At 43.0% G+C, this 14446-nt stretch overlaps 1 protein-coding gene across 1 annotated transcript in view; it reads right to left on the bottom strand.

Moving 5' to 3' along the window:
- The window catches only part of Khdrbs3 (KH domain containing, RNA binding, signal transduction associated 3), a gene marked incomplete at its 5' end in the record, with an annotated part of 175155 nt that extends 160709 nt beyond the window's left edge, over positions 1-14446 (bottom strand). Inside the window, 1 exon segment of the mRNA XM_005398044.2 lies at positions 14371-14446. Within this exon segment, the coding sequence (XP_005398101.2) occupies positions 14371-14446 (76 nt within the window).

Genomic DNA, 14446 nt, shown 5'->3' with positions numbered 1-14446 from the left:
GCCATCTGTAAGAACTTGTGGTCTAAATCCCACCTCTCTTGCCCCGTTTCTCCACATATTCTTGCTTCCACCTTATACTTCAAGTGACTACAGGAAAGCATCCTCACACACACCACTCGTTCAGCAAACACTACCAGGCACAGTTATAGGCATTAGAGACCCACCAAGGACTAAAGGCACCAGCTCTCAGGAGCCTACAGTCTAGCTTTAACACAGTCTTGTGGATGTCCCTAAATCCTCACAGTAAGTCTGGGAGGTGGTTTGTATTGTGACTGTTTTCTAAGAAGCTTAGAGAGACAAAGATAGGTGCTCAGGTCCAATAACTCTTAGGGCGTGAGGGGAATTTTCCCCCAAGGTCTGAGTCCCAGACCCAAAGTTATCATCCACACTGTCATAGAATGCACAAGCCTGGCATGCTCGTCTGAGAAATGGCCCATCTCTCCTCAAAGTCAGTAATGGGAAGTTCAAATAAAAAGAAAAACATTCTTTTTTAATCTTCCTTCACCAAAGCACTCTGAGAGAATATATTAATTGCCCTGATCCAAAATGAATACCCTAATGCATAGCAACTGGCCATGCACTCTGCAAACACAGAATGTCCACTATCTCCCAGGCTGAGTGCTGAGCACCAGGGAGTGAATCAGAAATAACAAGCAGATTTCCTGCCTGTAGGGGACTTTGGTTCACATGGGGATAGTAACTCCCACAAAAGTATTACAATCTAGCGGGGTAAGTACAAAGGTGGACGTCCAGAGGAGAGGACCCTGTGCTAGGTGCCAGAACAGGAAGGCGGGAGAACAGGAGCTCATTCCCTGCACTGACAAAGCCACCACTGAGGAGAGAGCTCTGAGACACTGACTGGCTGATATCACGGGTACATCACACTCTGGTGCAGGCCCAGGCTATTTCTGCTCCTTCATCAGGACCACTCGAAAGTCCCCCTTGCCTCACCCAATTGGGATAATGGACCACCACTACACAGTGCCACGGTACCCTGTGCTTGTCTTTATTACAGCACTTAGCGCCCCACAATATAAATGTCTTTTAATTTGGCTGCTTCCCCACTGAGCTGAGAGCTCTTTAAGCAGGGATGAAGTATTAGCCAGCCTGGGTTCCAGCACTTAGCCCAGCCTAAGCACATGATTCTTAGTGAATGGAAACCAAACACTCCTCCATCTTTGGGGGACACTGTGGACAAATACGTACCCTAAAACCTTTCTCCAACAGACCTGCCTCCTAAAAGTCTAAATAGTGATTCCTTAAAGAAGTCTAAAAGTCTTAAGTGTGGTCAGCAGATAACGTTTCTCCTCGGCCTTACCACTCACTCTCCACACCTACACAACTCCTCTGCAAAGAATCCTTTAGTAGAAGAAGAATGTGATCTGACAAAAGCAGGTGAGCTGGGAGTTAATACACACTCTTCTAAGTCAACATTCCCAAGAAGGGCCTGGTGGATCCACCTCTGTGCCCTGTGCTCTGTGCTGGGCCCAAGAAGGAAGGAAGCAGAACAGCCATCCAGCCACCATTGGCAAATAGGTGACTAACTTTTCAGTACCTAACCGTAAGTCAAGCACTTTACATAGATCTCCCATGACTGTCTTACAGTGCTCATTACCAAAGGTAACACATTTGTTCTAGGAACAAAATCCATCCCACGGTTCCAAAAAGGAAGCTGCAACAGCATAATCCAGAATACAATCGAACAACTGCTAAATTAGATACTTTTAGGAATAAGGTCCTTAGTACTTTTCATATTAAAACAACAATAACAAAACAAAAAGTAAAACTTATTACACAAATCAAAACATCATAAGGCACCTTGAGACTAGAAGGTAAAACGTAAGTGGAGGAAGCGAGCCAGCCCGGCACCCCCAGAACCATGAATCACCCTGTGACATACAACAGCAAGCCTCTTCTTTGGACTCTGGAGAAACAACTGAGAAATTTCCTGCTGCTTCTAATAAACCACAAGACAGCCTGCTGGCAAACAGAAAATCTGCTCACCAGTGAGTCTAAACCTGATTTTTGAATTTAGAGAATCAAAAAGAATGTAAGCAATAATTAGCCTCATGTACTTCACACTCATTGGAGACACTACAAATGGCTGAAGTTGTATTTTCCTGTTAAGCTCCTGATATTCACCATGGTGCACCCCAGTGCGTGACTTTTTCAGTGTGGAACACACTTCAGTGACAGGCAGTGTGCATCACCAACAGGTGGTCTTTGCTCAGACACACTTGGTAAAAGCCACTTGTCATTGCTGGAAACATGTCTCTTTTGAATAACTAGAGCAATAAATTACAGGAATAGAATCATAAAGACATAAATCTATACAGTGACAGTAACAGGGATGTAAGTGGGAGACTCTTCACCCCACTGCTGTGTGCTGGAGTCCTACCCATCTCCTGAGACCAAGCACAGTGATCAGTACGGGGCCAGAGCAGCGGCCAGGCACCAGTGCCTGGCGTGCAAGCATGACTCTGCCTCAGCTATGCCTCCAAAAGGAAAAGGTGACTGGCTTATCATGACAAGAAATACACCCTCTGAGTTTGTGACATAATGCTGCATATTGTACATAATGTTTTTTTTTAAATACTCTCATTTTGCAAATAAGAGCCTCAACAAATTGACAAGTCACAAGAAACAGATGTCCCAAAGCTCTATGTAAGAGAAATGAATGGTCTGCAACAGAAATGACTCACAATTATCATGAATTCATTCATCCAAGTAGCTTTCATTATGCTCCTATTGTGGGATGGATTGGTAGAGTAGAGCTGTACTAAATTTGATATGTATGTCTGGTCCTTAGTCTCTAAACTGAGAGTAGGGTGAAGTGGGAAGACAGCCCATGGGCAACTCCAGCATGCTCCTTACTTTTATAAATAAACTTTTATCAGAATACAACATTCATTTGCATACTGTCTATGGCTGCTCTTCTGCTATCCCAGCAGATTTGGAGTAGAATATAAACCCCACAAAATATTTAATCTTTGGCCTTTCAGAAAAAAGCTGGCTGGCCCTAGGCTACACCTCTGGGCATATATCTGCTTCTGAGATGCCTGGGGAAAGGGCCTCTGCAAAGCAACCAACACCTCAGCAGCCAGGACCTTGCTTTACAACAGCACCCAGCATCCCACACAGAAGACCAGGGCACCTTGAAAGAAATGGCTGACTCTAAGGTGAGCAAGATGAACCCCAGGACAAAATGCTGTTACAAAATAACGAATTACAGTTCTCTCTGAGACCCGTGTGGGACTGGTTGGTTCCTAGACTCTCCCAAAATGCCACAACCCACAGATGCTCAAGTCCCTCATGTGAAAGGGTGTAGCATATACATATAACCTAAGTACATCTTCCCATACTCTTTAATAATCAACTCTGTGTTATTTACAACTAATACAATGTATTATGTAACTATTTGATGTACTCTATAGTTTAGATAGTAAGAAAAACACATCTATACATGTTCAAAAAAGACCTGCACTATTTTTCTGAATATTTTTGACAAAATGCACAAAGCATGTATACCAAGGGCCAACTGTACTCAAAGGTGTGGGTCACTCCTGTTAAAAGGCCCAGCAACCAGGGCAAAGGGCTCCCAATGGCTATGTCTGGACAATTTGAGCACCAGTTTATAAAGTGACAGTAAAGGATTATAACCCATTGGATTAAAGAAGAGCCCATGAATTTAGAAGATGACATAAACAGAAGAGAGGGTAGGAAGAGGGAGGGTAAGGAAAAGAAAGATAGCAAAGGGAGAGAGAGGGAGAAGAGATGTTCCCCTTTCAACACAATGCCAACCAACACACGTGACGAGTTAGAAAGTGACCATTTTATAACCATCACAGTAACAGTAAGGATTCATGTAAGAAATATTAATGGATGCTAAAATTTGTGAGGGACAGTTTAATAAGGAACAGAATATTTACAGAGACTCAAAGTCTCTCCCCACAAAAGTTCTAATTAGTTACAAAAAGAGAACAGTCACTTCATAGTGGAAAGACCTGGTACCATCTGGCCAAGAGATCAAAGTTATCACCAATCGTGAGACGGAATGACACGGGTACCAAGTATGATGCTTGCAGAAGGACACACTGCCTCTGTAGGGGTTCTCCTGCCAAAATAGTGTGGAACAGGAACCTAGTTTTGGGGGGGCTTTGGGGAGGTTGGGTTTTTGGTATTTTTGTTTGTTTGTTTTTGTATTTTTGAGACAAGGTCTCACTCTGCAGTTTAGGCTGGTCTTGAACTCACTGTGTAGCCCAGGCTGGCCTCAAACTCAGAACAATCCTCCTGCCTCAGCCTCCTGAGTGCTGGGATTACAGGCATGCGCCACATTGCCTGGCTCTGGCAACTTAGTTTTAAGGTAATGCAATCCATATACATTCTACAAAAAAACCTGGCCTGTTTTTTTTTTTTTTTTTTTTTTTTTTTTTTTTTTCAAAAATACATACATGGGGGCTGGGGATTTAGCTCAGCGGCAAAAGCGCCTGCCTGGCAAGCACAAGGTCGTGGGTTGGGTTCCCGGTACCGGAGAAAAACAAAAACAAACAAACAAACAAAAAAAAATACATACATGACTAATTCCCAGTACAAAAAAAAAAAAAAAAATACATACATGAAAGGCAAAAGAAAACAAAAATGTTCAAATTAAATCACAAAAAGAGACCTGACAACTAAACCTAATGTGTAAGCTTAAACTGGATCCTGTAAAAGACATAAACAGAAAAAGTGGCAAAACTAGCATATGGACCATAGACAACAGTGTCGTGTCTTCACTAACCTTCTTAATTTTGATTATCCATATTGCAATTATAGACTAGGCCTTTCCTTTCAGGAAATACCCACCAAGGTATTTTAGTATTTAGGAAATAAAGATACACAACATGTGTACTTCATTCTCAGGCCATGAAAATACACATATGCACAGAAGGAATGATAAGGCAAAATGTTCATTGGTGGTCCCAGAAAGACACGTTTACACATTCTTAGCATTATTCTTTTAACTATTTTGTAAGTTTTAATTTATTTCCAAAAGAAATATTTTCATGCTAAGAAGAAATGAAGCTCTTAAAAGTGGGAGGGAGAGAAAAGGAGGAAACAGGTAAACAAGTAACCATCATAACAAGTAGGGCGATGATGTCATAGAAACTCAGGGGAAGGAGTTCATAATCTGGAGGATTCAGGAAAGGCATATATTGCTGCCATGTCTCTCCTGCCATGAATTAGGCCCTGCATCTGGCTGATAGCTCTCGGAAAAAGACAGCCACCCTGTCCCTGCCAGGAGCCTTACATCATCCTCTGAGTCCCTAACCCCTCTACCACAGCACTTAACACACTCTTACAACTGCTCTGCCTCCTTGTTTACTTCCCCACTGAACAACTCTTCGCACACTCATCTCGGGTAAACCCACAGAGACCCCACGCGGGACTGAGTTTTTGTTTTTTGATCGCCACTCTGAAGATACGAAACGGAAGGTGAGAGGGGCTAATGTTACCAGCAAAGGGACAACACACAGAAGTGGCAGAATGGGGACACGAGCCTAAGACCATCTGATGCGAAAGTGTGTTCTTAATCATTGTTGTCAAACAGTCATCTCAGGAGCGTTTTCAATTCACTGTGGCCTACACACATGGACAAGGAAAGGTAAGTGGGATATTTCTAAGTATTTAGCTTTTGTTTATGTTCTCTGGGCACACTTATGCTGAAAGCAAGGGACAGACGGGCAGATGGTGAGAGAAGCCAGCCCTTAAAACAAACCAAGCAACAAGCAATCTTCTGCATTGGTAGATAACCAAGAATAGCTAAGCAATGAAATTCAAATATGTAAGCTATCGCATGAGGAGCACACACGCATTTCTAACCATCTCACACAAGATATCATTGTCATTCCACCTGCACGACACCCAGTGAGGTGGGTATCAGTACTACGTGCAAAGAAAGGAACAGCAGCTCAGAGAGGTAAAGCAACTAATCCAGAATGCACATTTCAATTTAGCGGAGATAAATATTCACAGTTCAATTTTCTAGTTCAACAAATATTAGTTGATTAAATGAATACAAATTTTGAAGTTCTGATCCAGCATTCAGCTAAAAGTTACTAAAAATACAATCGTGGCTTCGTGCAAAATTCTTGCAAGATTTTTCTTTTCTTTTTTTTTTTCCTTCCTAAACTGCTCTGGCTGGGCTCACACTTGCAATCTTCCCACCGCAGTCTACCACCGTGTCTGGCGCTTCCCAGGTCTGTGCCCAGCACTGGTAAGCCCCTGAGCTCACTCCAGTCAGGAGGCAGGAGGAAGCAGCTCACAAATCTTCGTCTTTCATGTTTGCTTCCTTACACAAAGATTTTGACATATATGCTCCAATGTAAATTAACTGTGAGACTGTAATTTTCCCCTCCAAAGCACAGGTTATAACAGCCAGTGTCCGTAAGTCAAACTATGCTAACACCTTTGAAAAAAGGCTTCAGTACTTTGAGAATACCTTTTCTTTAGTGACAGGTACCCTTATGAATTAGCCACCTGACGCTGAACAAGTTATATGACCTTTTAACAACCAACTCTATCAGTACAATGAAAACAAAACTAACTCCCCATGGCCAATGCCGGGACTGAACCAAGAAACTTGTGGAAAGAAGCCTCAAGGCAGTGCCTGACACACTGTAGGGACAGAACAAAAGCCGTAGTTTTCAGAAATATGAAAAATTTGTAACAGTGAATAAAAAACATCAATTCAGGTTTATTGATCAGGACTAAATTCAGCTCAGCATAGATACTGGCGTGGATAGAAAACAGTATCCCAGCTGTACACAGTGCCATCTAGCGGGACAAAACCAGAGCACACGTGGTGCAAACAGGTACCGAAGTAGAGAGGCTAAGGAAAGCTGCCCCTTCTCCTACTCATTACCATTTCGCAAGGGGAGCTGGAACCAACAGTGTCCCCAGGCGTGAGACTTACAACGAAGAGAGAGATTACCAAGGCTATGCCCTTTATGATACCAAAGAAGGACATCAATAATATGCCATGAACATATTAAAATAGCAGCAGAGGCTGACAGGTGAAAAATGATGGAAAGCAAAAAATTATCAAAATTTATATCTCACTGACTCAGAGTAAGACCTCTTGCGCTCATGGAGGTTGCTGAGGGTCCAGGCATGGTTTAGGCTGTGCAGTCATAAAACTACTTACAAAACGTTGTTAATTTAAGCTTCAGGTATTTCCTTGAATAGCATAATAAAAATTAATCCAAGCTGCTGCTAATTTCAATATTAATGAAAAAAGATTTCCTGAAGAATGAATTTCTCCTTCAAGATTTCCAAGACTGGAAAAGTAACATTATTCTAATATAAAACTATCCTAAAAAATGCAACTGGATGGTTTATGCATTACATTATTATTACATACATGTTTTATGTCTGGAAAGTCATGCCAGTAGCCACACGTGTCTCAGGCTATTCTATAAAAATATCAGGTCATGTGTATTAGGGATCTGTTGTGTGTTAGGTGCCGTATTTATGTCTAAAACAGCAACCGTACACAGAGGACACAAGGTCAGAAATTAAGTTGTACAGCTGTCACCTCTCACGATTGCACTGCACTCTCTGCACAGCTTGTCCCTTTGCAAGTAAGGCTGTTCCCTGAGTAAGGCCATCCTCAGGCTCTGTGTATTGGCACTGCCCAGAGTGGTCTCACATCACCTGCCAGGTACCACCTGCCCCTCTCACAGTACGCAGTCTGTCCTGCTCGCACGACTACCTGTCCAGTACCTGCAGTTAACCTGAAGAGCTGCCTGTTCCAGACTTCCCGCACAAAGGAAAACACGCAAACCCAGACTCAGTGAAAGCTTTAACCTCTCTTCAGCATGCCAGGTACACCGTAGCATGCTCTGCAGTGGGGCAGATAAAGATCTGAATCCTGTGCCCCCTTTACTAGCTGCTTGCCCTTGGGAAAATTATTTGTCCTTCCTGACCTCAGTTCTCCTGGTCTGTAAAACAAGATAAAATGACTTATTCTTTTAAGACTACAAGAGTGTGAGCAGAACTGAGTGAAATAATAAACAGAAAGCATGGAAACCAGAACAGGCTCTTGGTAAATGGTAACTAGTATTATTAGCAATTACGAGGCAAGTATATCTAAGCATAGCCCCCCACCACAGTGCCAACTTCCTTATTTGTGAGAATATACTCCTGTATTTTCACCCTCATTTTTTTATTTGAGCCTATTTTTAGGGGATGGCGAATTTCTAAATATACCATGAACTGACGATAAATCTCTGATATGCTCTCAGCCAACTGTTTCTGTGATACAGTATTAAAACACAAAGAGCTCTGTGCCGCTAAGAGGTTTCTTGAAGATAAGGAGATCCTTAGCGAGATTTCCGCACTTACTTTCTGAACAGAATGTGCTCCTATTTTCTCTTTAACTATTGAGATATATACATAATTAAAAATCCTTACCTTGCATACTTGCTAAAGGCTGAAACTGCTTTTGAAGAGCACAGGGAAAAGGTGAGCTTGCCTTTCTCAGAAACACATTTTCAGAAACTTCTTTTAAAAATTCATCCTCACCAATGGAAATTCCTGGTGGGCTTCTACTATAATGAAATTTTTATTTAAAAACAAGCACCAATGTTCAGGGAAGGCCTTTTGTCTCTTTCCTTGAAGTAGCCTATCAGTACATGGTAGGCTCACTTGAAAATTTTAGCCTGACTACTCACAAGATGAGCAATGTGACTGACCAACTTACTTTACATTTCTGAGCTTTAGTGTTCCCAGCTGAAAAAACAAACAAAAGTGGCCGGCAGGAGACAAAGTCACCTACCTTGCATGATCTGCTGTGGATCAGAAACAATGCACAGAAAGCACCAGCCACAGAAGGGACCCTCAGCATGGCAGCTTTTATTATAATCATCCTCTCCCCTGCTAAGTGTCTACCTACTTTTGCTGTCTTGGTAAAAATGTAAGCCATTCTCTCCTGGGGCAGAAGCAGTGACAACAGGCAAGGGGGTTTCCATACCAAAGTTGCTGTTGGTACTCAGTTTGCAATTTCACTCCTTCCTCTGGCCCTGGGTTTTTGTTTGGCATCTGTGATTGCAGATTAACTCCTTCAGGTAAGAAGGCATGTGACAAGGGCTTCTAAATTTCTGGTTTTACTCTGTCAAATAAAGTCTTATTAAGGGTTGAAGGAAGAAGAGCTGACTGCATTAGAGTGCACTGGCTTAACAAGTTCCTCAAAATGGAATAAAAGTAAATAAACATCTCATGCAAACAGATCTGACAACATCTCTATCTCTTACAGCGGGACCCCTATGGTTCTACCACATTTAAAGAACACTCACATGCTCTTTGGTTTGTACCCCCACTCCGCACGCCACCCACTTCACTTAGAACCTCCTTGGATTGATACTTGCAGAGCTGTTGGAGACTTCATCCCCAGCCCCAGTCTAGGTGCTTAGTGGGAAGAAACTAAGCTCTTTACTAACTGCTGACGCCCAAATATACTTCCTAATTCTTCTGCCTCTATGATAGTTACTGCACAACAACCAAAGGAAGACTGGAGTTGGCCAGGGCTCTGCCTGAAGAAGGACACTAGGTACTACAGACAGAGAGGAGGCCCAGGCTCTGGCTCCCAGCAAACTCCCACTCTCCAGGGAAGACAAAGGGATCCAAACAGGGTGTGACGCGGATCACCCCACAGGAGAGGCAAACAGTGGGTGCCAGGAGAGACCAGATAATGAGTACCCCAACCCATCTCTGGAGAAACAAAAGTAGTCACAGGAAACAGAACAGAGATCTGAAGGGTGAGGTATTCAAATGGATGCTACATCATTTATCTTTCCATCCAACATGGCAGGGGAGAAATGAACAAACTACACTTACTACTAAGGCTGTGGGTTTCCTTTCTCCTCCTGTTGTTACCTAACTCAACCAACACAGCCTGACAGGTCAGACTTCTGCGGGTCAGTACGGCAGGACAAAAGAATAGAACTTGAATTTCCACTGCAACATTCTCTAAGTGTGGATAAATGTCAGAGTCTTGGTTTCTACATCTGAAAAACTGGCCCAATAATCTCTCCATCCCTAGGCTATTACCAGTATTAAGATTACAAACATCATCTGGGACAGAAAAATGCCTCAAAAATGCATAGACTGTCCTAGCTAAATCTAACACCATCTGCCCGCTAAATATTTCAGGACTGCTAAAGGACTAATAAGATGTTCCTTGGGAAAGGGAGCATCTATAAACTTGAAACTCACCCTCAATCACTGAGAAGCACAGTGCCTGTCTCGGGAGACCAACTGTGTGTGCTTTTTCTATCTCTAGACCCAGCACAGAAGTCTGATATTAGGATCTCAACAAGCACCTCCTTAATGTTCAAATGCCAAAGCACCTGAATTCACAATCACTGGTTACTTGTGATCATAACACTATACAAGCATGTTCACATAAAACTGAACCATCACATCCAGTTTCTTTCAAAACCAAACCAAAAGCAAAAAAGCAAACCAAAAAACCACAATTAAAAACTAAGTAGCCACATCCTCCTCCAGATGAACCCAAAAACCACCTTTACTGCGTGAAGGTGTCACATTCAAATATAATTCTGCACTTCTCATTCCTGCCCTCTCATTTCACAGGTCTAGCAACGTTCAACAAATCAAAAATATTTTCCAAAAGGGGTCACTCCATAACGTTAAACCACTGGGTTTCATATCTTCCAAAAAATGCACACAGGGTAAAGTAATAATCCTCCCTATAGACATCTGTACCCCTACATATATCCTAAGTAATGCTAAAAATCCTACTATTTGAGAAAATGATGTAACATGAGAGATGTCTCTTTTGAAATATCAATAAAGAACTTTATCAGTCTGGGCACAAACAGACTACCTTAACCCTGAGTCCTCTGCTCCTCCTATAACCAACAAATATATATAACTTGGCAGAGAATCAGCCACCAATCCATACATTATATCATATAATTAAAAATATTGCATTATGTAATCTTATTTAATGGTTATTTGGTTTGAATTGAAAACCACCCAAACCAATACAGGACTGCTGGATTAAATTATAATGTGTAAGACATCTCTGAAGATGGATTTTAGAAAGAGTCAGCACATCCCCTACCAGCAAATATAATATAAAAACATGCAACACTACTCTCATCTCTAATTAACCTCCTTGGCAAGAAACACAATATCAATTCACCTAACAGGCACTGCCGGTGGAGGCTGGAGAACGGGAGTAGAGAGTGCAGAAACCAAAGTCTACAGTCTGGTTTCTTTGATTTCACTTTAAGTCAAGTACATATCACCCTGATTTCTGTTAGGGAAACAAATTCAATATTTGGGGGCAGACTGAGAAAAAAAGTAAAATCAGTAACTAACGTTCCCCATGAAACAGTCAGGAAAATGTGTAAAAGCCAACCTGTACTAGGTAAGAGTACACCTCCTTGCTCAACGGGCACAAGTGTGAAGATCTTAAAGATCAGTAAAAAGAAAAAGTCAGCTAGGAAGTTAATCAATGTTTATGAATATTGAATTTTTAAAAAATAACTGTGTCTCATTTATAAACTGATTACTGTAATGTGTAGATTACTCAGCTAGAACACTCCCACAAGAGGGCTTTAATTCAAAAGTGCCTCTTTCACTGAGCATTAGAATCCTGGAAGATAAGTACAGAAAGAAACTTTTTGTGAAAAATCAGGATAATTCTTCTTAAAGGGCTACGTTAGTTCTATTGCATTTCAGTTAACCAGGAAAAATCATATTAATTATACAGATTTCTTCAGGTTTTAAATTAGTATGTGACAAGTACTTTGTGTGATCCTTTTGGGAAGGCACAAACGGAAAGAAAATAGCCTTGAGAGACAGAATATCTAATTGTAAATTAATGCTGGGTTGTCAATAAGCTTATAGGTAGGATCCTCAGCTCCCTTCTTGAAAAAGATACCAATATGTTGTTGTTCAATGGGCACAACTGTGAAGACAGAACTAGACAGCATGTGTGTATCCCATAAACTTTAAAATACTATACAAACACAAGCTACTGTTAGCGTTAGGGGACATTAACTATAAATATACATCTATTACATATCATGCCACAATTAAAAGGTTTACAATGCTGAGCAATTATCACCGAAGAATTTGGTACCAGGATAAAGATTTCAGTGTTGAGATTCAGAATAACCTCTGAAACAATACTTTCCATACAAGCAAGCAGTCACAAATACAGTTAAATAACAACAAATGCTTTCATGTGGTCAAGAACGGATGGTTATCAGGTTTAAAATCAATTTCCTAACAATCATTCAAAGTCTGACTTCAGACAATATGTTTTAGAAAAGCACTTGTAGTTGTAGATTACATAACAGAGCATCATTAATATTTTAAATGACAGAGCTCCATATTCTGGATATCACCCTGTGACTTAAGGGAAAACGCTCTGGGCTGAAGTTATCTAATTATCAGTAACAGGAGCATCTACTAGCACCTCTTCCTCCACATGTGAGGAATGTACTTCTTACAAGCATTATTATTATTTTTGATGAAAAGTAAGGTAATCAAGTTTAACACCCAAAAGATACCATGTGGCAACATCTCCCCAATATCTGTCACAACTGGAAGCCATTAACAGGAGTAAAAACACAGATATCAAAAGAATTGTGAATGTATTAGCAATACAATACTACGGCAACACGGCATAGAAAATAATTCTTACTTCTAAAATAAGGTAACTCATTACACTTTTAGTTAAATCATTTCCTTAATCAAGTACAACGTAACTTTGATTCCCCTTGTTTTGCAGGAAAAATGCACTTGACTCCACAGTCCAGAATATTTCTGCCATTGACCTCACACTGTAAAAAGAAATCTCTTTCACGGAAATGACAGCCCAGTAGGCAACAAAAGATATATGTAAATCACAAAGAGGAAGAGTACAAACCTAACTGTAGAACTGTTCACAAGGGCGTGAGAATAAAACTTACATTCTCTCCCTCTAATTTAGGAACACATGCCCATTACTTTTTCACAAGCTCTTTTATTAAAGAAAAATAAGCATGCAATTAAAATAAAATGGGGGAGTCTCTAAACCTATTTTTGTTCAACAATTCAAATATGCTTAAATTCCTTAAGACAGGAGAATCTCTCCACCACCACCACGGGTCCACAACACACAGACCACTCCAAAGAACTGGCTGCAACAGGCACACACCAGAAGTCGTGGCTGTAAAATAGAGATATCTATACACAAATAGAATATGTCTGCCTCATCTTTCACTTCCCACAATAACAGAGCCAGGGCCAGCATTAGGCAGCAGACCTGCTTTAACTAGGGACCCACAGGCAGTCACTGCACAAAGTGATTCATGCAAATGCCTAACAGATCTGACCATATGATGTTTGCCATTTCCTAGAGAAAAAGCCCACCAGTGGTCCCCAGCTCTCTTTATCTGAAAGACATATGCCAGAAAGGGGAGTAGCGGGCTGCTCCCGGGAAGGCAGGCTTCCTTTACCGTCCATCCCAGCAGGCTGTCCAGGAAGGCAAAAAGCAGCAGCTTCAGGAACTCTGTAGGGGTAGGCGTGCCTCCTTGCACCCCGGGATCCCGTACTCCGGCACTTCCCAGTCCCGTTCACACCCTGGCTGCACAGACTCCTCTGCTAGTGTTCTGAACCCCAAGCAGCCACCAGTGAGTGTCACCCACCCGGCGCTTCCCCCACAGGAGGGAGGCCAACAGCGGGCTCTCTTGCCGACCTCCTCCCCGCTACTGACTCCTCCAAGGGCCTCTTGGAGGGCTTGGCATGAATGCCCGCCCCCAGGAGGCCAGACAGCCCCCCAGGACTGCCACCTGGGCACCGCCAGGGAGCCAGAGTGGGAAAGGGAACGGGGCTCTTTCTGGGACCTCTGGACTCTTCTTTCCTTAGTCTTGGGGTCTCACCCCAAACCTCCTCCAAAGCCCCCAAACTTCCCTGGCAGCCCAAGCACCTGTTCCCTTCCCCTCCGCTGCGCTGGATCCCCTCAAGTTCTTCCATTTTCCCGCAGCTCTGTCTCCAGTTCGTTCGACGAACCCAGCCCCCGAGTTCCCCAGCCGCGCCCGCCGCCCCTCCACGGAGCCCGTTCGGCCTCGCCCCGACCGAGCCCCGCACCCCGCGGGCCCCCACCCGCAAGTTTCCCCTGGGTCTCCCGCTGGCCCCACGGCTTCCTTCAAGTCTCATTCAAACGCCCTAGCCCTCCCCTTCCCCCCAAGCCCCCCACATTCACGCCCCGTCCTCGCGCGCGCCGCACTCCCCGGGCCCCGCCCAGACGCCCCGAGGGCCGCCGGCCGAGGTCCGCGCCTCCCGGCCGCGGGGGCAGCGCGCGGCGCTCACCTTGGCTCACCAGGCGCAGGGCGTGCGTGAAGGAGGGGTCCAGCGAGTCCTTCTCCGCCATCAGCTCGGGCAGGTA

This window comes from Chinchilla lanigera, unplaced genomic scaffold (assembly GCF_000276665.1).
Source record: "Chinchilla lanigera isolate Chin_1 unplaced genomic scaffold, ChiLan1.0 scaffold00060, whole genome shotgun sequence".
NCBI classification, from domain to species: domain Eukaryota; kingdom Metazoa; phylum Chordata; class Mammalia; order Rodentia; family Chinchillidae; genus Chinchilla; species Chinchilla lanigera.
Note: the sequence above shows the minus strand (reverse complement) of the source record. Positions and strands in the feature narration are given on the sequence as shown.